Source organism: Carassius gibelio, chromosome B12 (assembly GCF_023724105.1).
Source record: "Carassius gibelio isolate Cgi1373 ecotype wild population from Czech Republic chromosome B12, carGib1.2-hapl.c, whole genome shotgun sequence".
Lineage (NCBI taxonomy): Eukaryota > Metazoa > Chordata > Actinopteri > Cypriniformes > Cyprinidae > Carassius > Carassius gibelio.
Genome location: NC_068407.1, coordinates 5,227,297 through 5,238,256, shown reverse-complemented (window position 1 = coordinate 5,238,256; position 10,960 = coordinate 5,227,297). Strand labels below are relative to the sequence as shown.

General features: G+C 35.3%; 1 protein-coding gene across 4 annotated transcripts; it reads right to left on the bottom strand.

Moving 5' to 3' along the window:
- gprc5c (G protein-coupled receptor, class C, group 5, member C) lies at positions 1-9,800 on the bottom strand. Of its 4 annotated transcripts, none has more exons than XM_052570406.1 (6): positions 9,660-9,800; positions 9,483-9,562; positions 5,549-6,597; positions 2,288-2,388; positions 1,942-2,061; positions 1-656 (listed from the first exon to the last, which is right to left on the bottom strand). In XM_052570406.1, exons 3-6 carry the CDS (start codon positions 6,591-6,593, stop codon positions 630-632), a joined length of 1,293 nt encoding a protein of 430 aa, XP_052426366.1. In that variant the 5' UTR covers positions 6,594-6,597; positions 9,483-9,562; positions 9,660-9,800; the 3' UTR covers positions 1-629. The 4 variants fall into 4 exon arrangements, with proteins under 4 accessions (XP_052426366.1, XP_052426367.1, XP_052426369.1 ...); XM_052570407.1 differs by adding an exon at positions 1,253-1,296 and having other exon boundaries at positions 9,483-9,787; XM_052570409.1 differs by lacking the exon at positions 1,942-2,061 and adding an exon at positions 1,253-1,296 and having other exon boundaries at positions 9,483-9,788.
- Positions 9,801-10,960: the final 1,160 nt, after the last annotated feature.

Below are 10,960 nucleotides of genomic sequence, written 5' to 3'. Positions count from 1 at the left end.
TTTCCCATTCTGTCAAATTTTAATATCTACATCAACAAACACAACATTTGCATTTGGTTTGAAAAGGTTTTCTGTTCAGATTGAGTTTAATTATACTTTACACTTACGATAAATACAAAGCTGAAAAAAAAAAAAGAAAAGAAATAATCAGTCTTGTTTTTCTGCACCAAAACATTTGTGATTGCACATTTTATATATGTAATTTGAAGCTAAGGCATATGTATGGTGTCGCTACACCTACGTTTACAGTGGTAGAAGCAGCATTTCAGAACTCCTTATACAGAGTGACAGAAAACAAGCACATGTTTATTTTACAGTCCTTTGCTGGTCTGTGTTTCTTAGTAAACACAGCTGGTAGCATTGCAGTAGTCTATACAGTCACTGGTACAACTAATCTTTTTAATGTGTCCCATGCACAACCAAGCCATACTGTACAATGTCTCAATGTCTTCAGCGGTTGAGATAACCCAACACATTGGCTTTCAGTGGTGCAAACCAACTAATTGTTGCTCAGTTAGTCTGAGTTCCCAGAAGTTGGTCTGTGTAGTCGACCATAGAGATGGAAATAAAAACTAAATCACAAATCTTAATTTAGAAACACCAGAAAAAAATAAGTCGGTGTGAGCTGATCACTGGGGTCTTCTGTTGAAATTTCCCTACAGTGAGAAACAGAGGAAATATTATATTATGTATATACAATAACATATTGTAACAACTAAAAAAAATAAAAAATAAAGCAACTTACAAAACTTTATGACACTTAAAACAATTTATTTTAGCCATAATGTCCTTTTTTTGGTTGAACTTGATGCATTAAATACTAAAACAGCAAAATTACTAAAACTTTAAATGGAAAATCTAACTAAAACAAAGGATTTCAATGACACTAAAAAAATACTGTTTAAATAAAAAATAAATATATATGTGAATTTAAGAAAAAAAATACAAATAAATATAATTGAAGAAATAAATATTTAAAATGTGCGGATTAAGTCAAACTAATTACAAATAATCACATTATAATATAATAATCACATAACAATATTGAGCATATATTTTGCTATAAAATATAAGAAATAAATAATATAATAATAATAATAATACATGTATTAATGTAAACATGATTTTGTAGCAGTGACTCTGACAGAAAGAGGAAATAAGTAGCAATAAGAATACAAACAGATGCCTTCCGTCACAGAGGTGAGTAAAAAAAACTGAAATTATTTTTGAAATGAAAAGCCAGAAGACATACAGTTTAGTTTATTAGATCTGAATCCTTCTTCCACCCTCTCAGACCTTACAAAAAAAAAGAAGAAAAAAGAAGAAAAAAAAGAAAGTAAAAAAATTAACACAAACAAACACAGACAAAAATGGCCTTCAAATTCCCCCATTCCAGACAGAAGGTTAAAGTATCATCAAGTGTATTTTAGGAATGAAATCAGATCTTGAAAAAGAAAGAATTCCCCATGGACACATGTAAACGAGACAGAGATAGAGAGAGAGAGAGGCATTAGAAGACCCAGAAATTTGAAAAGTTTAAGGACAGATTCTGTTCTCTTCACCAAAAGGAAAGATGATGATGTTTTGTGTGGGTGATTATGGGCTTAATTTTCACTGTTTCATCTAACAATCAGTAATATGCAGATTTACAGTATCGGTCAATCAAACAAATAGCATTTACAGGCAACAAAAACATCACTTTTTACATCAAATTAACCAAATTAATGGTAAACATAATGAACAACAATATATATATATATATATATATATATATATTCATACAGCACCCTTACAAAACTGAAGAAAACTTTCCAATCAATTAGATTATTAGGTCAGTATGCATGCATTTTGAAATGGAAGGAAGGAAATTAAAAGTGAAAGGGCGATAGTCTGGAGAGACCCACAGCAATGAAGACAGCATCAATAATGCTCTCCACATACATTTGTATATATTTGTCTCATATCATCAAGTTGTGCAGAGTTGGTGAGGCCGCTCTGGGCTCTGGGAGGAGTGCCTGTGGATGCTCGTGGAATTATATTGTCATACGATTCCATCTGTGGCTACAGTCGAAAACAGTCCAAATAGACATGGCAGGTGAACACACAAATGCACAAAAACACTGGGTCTACAAAACAGATACATACATACATACATACGGCTCTCTTGTGGACTTTTAGTGGAAAATTTGTCTGATTTTTTTCTTGTGTATTTTTGATTGTGAACAGTGGCCACAAGACTTGGTGGTTGAATGCATATTCAAATCAATAGTAAAATAGGTGCACTCACATTGACCACTCCTTTGGTGATGATGGCTAGTTCTGTCGGTTGGTAAACACAACTTCGGTGTTGGCCGTTATAGCCGCTGTATGGGGACACAGGCTTATTACCTGGGAAAACAATGTTAAAACAAGAAGGTTAGCTGTTTGGACTTGAGAACACCTTTGTGTGTGACAAACATGACATCCATATAGACACAAGACAATAAAAAAATTATAAAGCTGCTACATGCGATAAATGTGGATAAACAACCTATTTCCCCCTGTATAACAGTATTTTAAAATGTATTTCAGATTCTTATGACTGTTACGTTGAAACCAAACTTAGATATTTAAATACAGTTAACTACAACTATATATAAAATGTTATATTATATATATCCATCCCTAATGTTTCAAAACATTAATGTTTTTTAGTGTATTTTTGATCAAATAAATGAAAACAAAACAAAAAAATATACGGACTTTGTGACTAATATATATATATATATATATATATATAAAATCTCATATTTGTTCTGGAGGACAATAGCAACAATAAAACAATATTATGTTTCCATGAAAACTAGATATACGCTATAAATAGATATATTTTATCGCAATCACTTAGCAAATATCTCACGTTATCTTAGCCACAATATTACATTCGTTTCGATGGCATATGACACAGTGTGGTTTGATAAGAATTAAATGATGCAGTTGGGCAGAAATGTCCTCTTGCTCGGTGAAATACCTAACGCTGATGATCCTGTTGCCACACCTCAGTCTCCTTGGAGACATGCTTATGTAAACACACGCTTCAGGGTCTCTACAGAGAGTCAGAAAGGAGTAGCGTGTGCTCCTATTGACTCATTTCAGGGTGGGAAAGCTCCTCCATTTTGCTCCTGGTGTTCATTTACTAATGAGATATGATTCCTGAACTTTCCAGCACTCCCTTTTCAATACGAACAGAAGCATTCCTTTTACATCACAAAACCACAGCTGCTATGCAAATATTGAAGAAGATGAGGAAATGTTATATGTACGCCACGCCATTGATAGATGACGGAATAAATGTGACCGTACTGTAAGTTATTGGTTGAGCAAACACAGTTGGATATTGTTGATCTACAAAAGAAAGGTTTGACCCATAGCTCTGAATGTGCAAATGCATGGAAACTCTGGGTGCAAGTTCATGGACATCAAAAGGTAAAATACATTTGCATGCTTGGCTGGAGGAAACAAGCAGGTGCAAAGACAAAGAGAGAAAGAGACATCGACAGGGACAAACAGACAGAGAGAAGACAGGGATAGAGAGGAAGAGAGGACGCATGAACAGCGTGTTCAGTGCGGTACGATCAGATATTTGACTGAGTGGATTCAAACATCAGCATATCAAATTCGGGTGGGTAAGCAGCAATTATCGGTGAAATTCAGCCCTGTTTCCAGCATGTTCTGCAGCTTTGTCCTCTCTCAAAGTCACACACTCCCTCTCCTCTCAGCGCATGTTAACACACACAGACATATTGGGTTTCTGCGGTATATAACTGGCACATTTAGTTTGATTCTGAATCACTGCATGGAGCTTTTGAAACAGCACAAGTTACATTGCTGTATACAACATCCAAGACGTTTTAGATCCATAATAGTAATTAGAGTTAGGAATTCAGAATTCATTCTTGGAAATGGAATGATTTTCATGCTGTTTGGGTCCATTTACAGTTCTGGAACATTTGCACCCAGCAATACAGCCTACAATATTTACATGAAACGTTAAAACAGAAACTTCTTCCAACAAAATCCTGATTTCAGACATTGTTTTATTATGAAATATTTCAGGCCGGATGAAACATAATCCTTCTCAGCATATCCGTGAGTGGTGCAGTAGTGGCTGTCAGCATATACAGTTGGCTTCAGCCAGTTTTCTCTTACAGGTCAACTACAGTACTTCCACATTGAAGAAATACTTGTTTTTAACTAGCTATGTAAATATTTATGCTGAACATGCAAAACTGCACAGATATATTATAAAGGTAACTTGTATTGCATATGTGAAATGCAAATAGCAGCTAAAGGTTTGTGGTCAGTATGATTTTTTAAGGAAAGAATTTATATTTTTATTCAGAAAGTAAGCATTAAAGGGGTAGTTCACCCCAAAATTCTGTCATTAATTACTCACCCTTGTGTCGTTCCAAACCCCTATGACCTTCATTCATCTTCAGAACACAAATTAAGGTATTTCTGATTAAATCTGAGAGCTTTTTGACCCTGCATAGACAGCAAAGCCCGCTGACACGTTCAAGGCACAAAAAGATACGATAACTCACAACAGTACCAAGACGTCGCTGTACTCGCATGAACGCACACTGAACGCACACTGAAAACTGACACAGAAGACAAGAAAGAACTATTAAGGAGTCATTATTATAATTGTTTTTTTTTTTTGAACAAAACATTTATTCTCGCAGTTTCATTAAACTAAGGTTGAACCGCTGATGTCACATTTTAACAATATCCTTACTACCTTTCTGTGCTTTGAATGTGATAGTTACATTGCTGTCTATGGAGGGTCAGAAAGCTCTCGGATTTCATCAAAATATCTTAATTTGTGCTTCGAAGATAAACAAAGGTCTTACAGGTTTCGAACAACAACAGGGTGACAATTTTCAACTATCCCTTTGAATTAATCAAAAGTGAGAGTAAAGACTTTTACATTGTTACAAAATACTGAAAAACAGTATCCCTATTTCCACAAAAAGATAAAGCAACACAAATATCTTCAACATTTATAATAACAATAGGATATTAGCATATTGGAATGATTTCTGAAGGATCATGTGATACTGAAGACTGGACTAATGGCTACTGAGGATACTGATTTGAACCACAGGAAAATTTTACATTTTAATATATTTTATAATACAAAACAGTTTACTTTTAAATAACATATTACTATTTTACTGTATTTTAATACAATAAATTCGGTATGAATCAGATTTAAGGTTTTAAAAAAATGTAAAAAAATAGCTTTTGAACGGTAGTGTACAAATTTTGGCATATGCAATGGCGATGACTTTTAAAAACTGGACAAAAATATAAAGCCTTACCTAATAAAAAAATTAAAAAAAACTTTTATTATCTGGTTCCAATCAGACTGATGCTCATAAAAACGCTTAAATTTCCTGATAACAATTATAGACACTTGTAAACTAACTTGTAAAGTAATATAACTTCAAAGCAAATATGATAAGGTTAAGAAGAACGGAGTAAAAACTCAAAAGCTTGCATTTACCTGCATTGGGCTCATCCATAGAGAAGGCCTTATTCTCCACATATATGCTCTGTACACTTTGATCCTTCAGAATGGTCTCGTACCCTCTGCTGGGATACAGATTTTCCTCAACAGCTGCATCTTCATCATCCTCACTCAGACCACACACTGCCGGCACCGTGTGGAACAGCAGAAACACCCAAGCGTTTGACACCAATGCTATAGCCAATGTGGGATCGTCCCATGTCGGCCCACCATGCTTTGAGTTCCCATACACATACATGACAATCCACGCCACCCAGATGCCCACCGAAAGCAGTCCTGTGACCAAGATGAAGGCTCCATCTTTGCGCCAACGCTTGTGCTTCCCTGCCAATATGGGTATGGATGCCACCACGACTGCCAATAGTAGATTTAGAACGTAAATGAGCGCCATGACAAAATCCTGGTTTTCGATATTACAGGGAACAGCGGAAGCAGAAGCCAGATTTCCAGTGATGTTAGTTGGGTATCGTACAATAGTAATGATTAGCCATTCGGTGTTGATGACAACTTCAACCAGCCAGAGCCCCAGAGCCCCCAAGCACCAAACCCAACCTCTGGGCGCCGAGTTCCTCCTGGCCAGTATGTTCAACCTCACAGCTTGCATGAGAAGGCAAGAGAAGCAGCCAGCGAACAGCACACCGAAAAGAAAGCGGCGTGACGCGCAGGTAGCAAAGTTTCTTCCAACGATGAAGGCGAATGTGAGGGCGAACAGTCCAAATGTGAAGATGAGGAAGCCTGCATGAAGCCCCAATGAACTGCGCCACTTCCTGTCAGTGACAAAGGGAAGGCTGGCTAACAGCACGATCAGAAGAATCAGGGTGGCCACCAAACCAGCTGCTGCAAATGCCTCAACCACAACCCCCCAGACTGCTGTCAGGTCGCAGAGGTTATAATACAAGGAGTCCACATTATCTCCACAGCCCCTGGGGTTTAAAGTCTGGGCCAGAGATCCAGGAAAGACGCATAGAGCAATGGAGAGCAGAAGATGAAAACGTTGAGATTTGGAGCTGAGGTGATCCATGTTTCTAGGAGAGAAAAGCAGAATGAGCATGCAATTAAGTGTTACAAGATACTGAGAGATAATAGCTCAAAATCCTCTCCTTACACACACAGTGAGGGAGTGACAACGTCAAGATCTTAACAATAAAAAAAGCCATTAAAATGTCACACAGGTTCATGCTTCACTAGGGGGCCCACCCTGGCCATTAAGCTTGCTCTCTAAAGGTGTGGACCATCTAGACTTTGAGCATGCAAATTTACTTCTGACATTGTGATGATTATGGGCAATACAATTACATTCAATCAAGATTTAAGTTACATAACCATTCAAAGTCAGTAAGAAATGTCTCTTGAGCACCAAATTAGCATTTAAAATGGATATCTGAAGTATCATGTGACCCTTAAGACTGAAGTAACAATTTAGAAAATTCAGCTTTGCAATCACAGAATTTCATTATATTTAAAAATATATTAAAATAGAAAAAAAGCTTAAAAATTGTAATAGTAATTTACAATATAGTGGTTTTGATGTATTGATCAAATACATTACAACACGTTATACTTTTAAATGGCAGTGTATGTAACTATGGTATTTTACTGTTGTATTTAATAAAGGTGTTCCTGTAGCTCAATTGGTAGAGCACTGTGCTATGAAGCGCAAGGTTGGGGGTTCGATTCCCCGGGAACATATGATAGGTAAATATCGATAGCCTGAATGCACTGTAATTCGCTTTGGATAAAAGCATCTGCTAAATGCATAAATTTTAATAAAATTTTATTTAATATAGATTTGTTTCAAATTCACGCTCTCATTGCTTTTTCTTGCTCATTTCTGCCTATTTGGGGAAACAAATGTTGGGTTCATCGAACATAAAAAAAAAAAAAAAAAATTGTTAAATATCTTAATGTTTTCTTTAATTGTTATAAATTATTGTAAATAACTTCAAACATTTGTTGTGATATGAACAAACAGGCAGTAAACAGACTGATCTGAATCTCTCAAACCTAAAGTGTACATCATTCTACAGGTTCCTGGTTCATTTCGAATCAGAAACTTTCCAAAAGAATGAGGAATTCAGTTGTGAACTCGGTCGCTCTAAAATGATTCACTACCTGAATGGGTCTTATTCATCTAGTGTGACCGCACCTTAAGAGCAGACATTAATCATTAAGAGCAGTAATTTCTAAACTTGGAGCTTATTCAGATGTGTCTGTTAATCATTCATTTTACTTTTAAAGAATATTGATTTTCTTAGTTCCACTTTCAAAACTTGAAAGAGAATGAATCAGTGAAAAATATACAAATGACAAATGGACCATACAGAGCTCTTAGAAACCTTGAAGTTTGATTTACTACTTAGTAAGAAAGGTATATTAAAAACACCAATTATATTTTCTATTGTGTTGTGAAGATTAACCACAATGAATTGAATTCCAATGAATTGTAAACACAATCTCTGTTACCAAATGATAAGACCATTCATGGTTAACAGGTTGTGTCTGTTTGATCACATTATACTGATTTCATTACTTAATCGATACTTACAGAAATCAGTTTCAGGAACTGCTACAGTAAATTTTGTTCTTTACTGAAGCCAGCTGCTTTCATATCAGACGGATAAAGACTACTTATATTAGTAAATACATTTCTATTTGTTCAACTCTCGCACCTGAAGAACTCTCTTTGAAAATTACAACTTTAACACAGGCATACAACGTAAAAGGTGGCTAAATTGATGAACACCACGCAGGGCCTTAAAAAGAAACATAACATGCATTCAAGGTCTGTGAGTTGTTCACTTGCTGGATGTTTAAAACTCTCTCTAGGGTTCTAATGTTCTGGTTTTTAGCCAAGCTCCAGTAGAGGATTACATTTTTGAGAGTAACATTTTTTTTAAATATATATTCTACCATGTAAAGAATATGTCAATTTATAAGACAAATCAACAAGCACTTTATTATTTCAAGTTCAGAAATGAAATAAGGGGAAGGCTCTTTATTTTTCAAGCCTTTTAAGTCAATTGGCTTGTATGGTTTTCTCACATGGAAAGAGCTCCAGTAAAGAGAATTCATAGACTTTGTATTCCTTGTAGTACTTTACAGTGTATACTCATGTACTTTATTTACATACAGTACTATGCTCTTTCTTTCTTTGACCCCTGATAAAAGGAAGAAAGCCGAAGGAAGAGAGAGAGCTCCTTCTTTCTTTGGAAATTTTAAGTAAATAATAAATAGCTTCACATAATAATAAATAAGCTTTAACATACAGTCTATTGGAATATTCAACACACAATTCACCAAAATATATAGTGCTTCCACACATCTAAAATGTAGTGATTAAATATTATATTTTTTGTATTATAATGAAACATTTTAGCAAGGTTTAAATACATTTTGGTTCTTTTCGATATTTTATCCATGTTATTTAACAAGCTCATATTGTCATACAGCCGTTTCAGCCAATCACATAATTCAGTCCGTTACAACGCACCAATCAGATCGCAGCACAGACAGGCATTCGTGTCTGCGACTGACTGGGCGTCTCACCTGAGCAGGTGAACAAAGATTCTCTTCAGTGCTTAAATATAACGGCTTTACGGTTTGACAGCAGAAGATGAATCTGAATGGATTAATATCCATAATGGAATTACTAAACCGCAGTAAAACATTTGCAACAACCCCCAAAATAAAACATATTAGCGTCTAAATATCGTGGTATTTTCACCAACATATTTATAAACTAACGAGATCAATGATCTCGTAATTCCATAACGGATTAAAACCCAAAGCACAGGCAATTAATATAAATAAGCCACAATAAAATAAAGTACAAACCACAAAAATAGCCTATTGTAAAACTGCAAATCAGTCCATAGAATCACGAAGATACAGAAGAAACTAACAAACTCACCCTTTGCAGTCAGACGTAGGTACTGTGTCGTTTCTCTGTCACTCAGCAAGTGCAGGAAAATAAATAAGACATCGCGACGCCTAAATGTTCCAGAGAGAGTTTAGGTGGGGTATTAAACCCTGAAGAAGAGAAAAAATTAAATCAACAATGTTCCCTTTGTATTCCAGGCAAACAAACCTTCAAAAAGCTTCAAGGATAGTCGAGGGCAAACACTTGGCGAGTTTTGATAGCGCCAGTGATGTGACTCAAACTCTCAGTTTCTCTCTCGCGCGCGCACTCACCTCGCTCACCTCACACACACCCCTCTCTCTCTCTCTCTCTCTCTCTCTCTCTCATTCTCGGGAGCGCGCCTGCTTCTTTCACTACCTGCCTGGTTAAAAAACAAACTGAGAAGGGAAAAACAGTTAGCCTATCAGTGGCACCTTAGTGAGCTATTTGTGGTGGATATTAAGTATTTTGTCCGTTTCCGGTTCATCTGTCTATCCACACACCGCACATTACAAGAGCCATTACTTACTTTACTACTCTGGTAATTTGAGGCCTCAGTGGCTTTGCCAAGCACCAACCTACACACACAGACAAAGGCGACAATGGCATTGTTTCTTTTTCTGTGCTTACTTCTGGGTCTGAAAAGAAATGAAAAGCCAACCTGAACTTTAAAAACAATCGAGGCAAAACGAAGACAATCTTCCTTGAATCTTCTCTTGCTTACGCTGCCCTTTTAAAATATGCCAAAACTCTTATGATCAAAACACATTATTTGTTTGTCGCTGTAATGTTACAAACCTAAATTGATATTACGAATATACATTTATGTTATCTACGTTTCACATTTGCAAGCAGTAATGTAACAGGTTTAAACGTGGGAATTATATTTGCAAAAATGTGTGTACATTGCCACCTAGTGGCAAACCATATAAACATAACCTATTAATCTCATTCACCATTCAAGTTTTCTACAGATGAATCTAGTTGATTTGATATTTTTCCACATGTACTCTACAGCATATTTTTCTTCTTCTGCAATTATGCTTTCTTTTTATTCCAGCAGTGACAAAACCACATGTGAGCAACGTAAGTTGTCTTGCTCTAGGTTACATATAGATCCCCGTTTGCTCTTCCTTTACAGCCTTTTATTTATTTATTTATTAATTAATTTATTTATTTATTTATCTATTTACCTATCTATCTATATGAATACAGCTAAATATGCTGTATTAAACATAGTACATTTTACAGGATTGGTGATAATTTTTTTTTTTTTTTGCCTTTATAAAGAAGAATTGGATTCAAAATACAACAAATCTCATAGATTACAATTGAAATATTTTTTTAATTAATTTTTAATTGATTTACCACTGAAAAAGTTTGGATAAAATAGCAAAAAATAAAAAAAATATTTACAATTCAGATGTAAATAGGTCAATAAAACCCTTCTAATTAAATGATTATTACTGTGTTTTGGTACAGTGACAAAT

Coding starts and splice junctions, on each gene's coding strand:
- gprc5c (XM_052570406.1), bottom strand. CDS start 6,593: ATGGATCACCTCAGCTCCAAATCTCAACGTTTTCATCTTCTGCTCTCC. Junction 2,389..5,548: donor TATGGATGAGCCCAATGCAG/GTAAATGCAAGC, acceptor TTGTTTTCCCAG/GTAATAAGCCTGTGTCCCCA. Junction 657..1,941: donor TGAGACAAATATATACAAAT/GTATGTGGAGAG, acceptor TTCTCACTGTAG/GGAAATTTCAACAGAAGACC.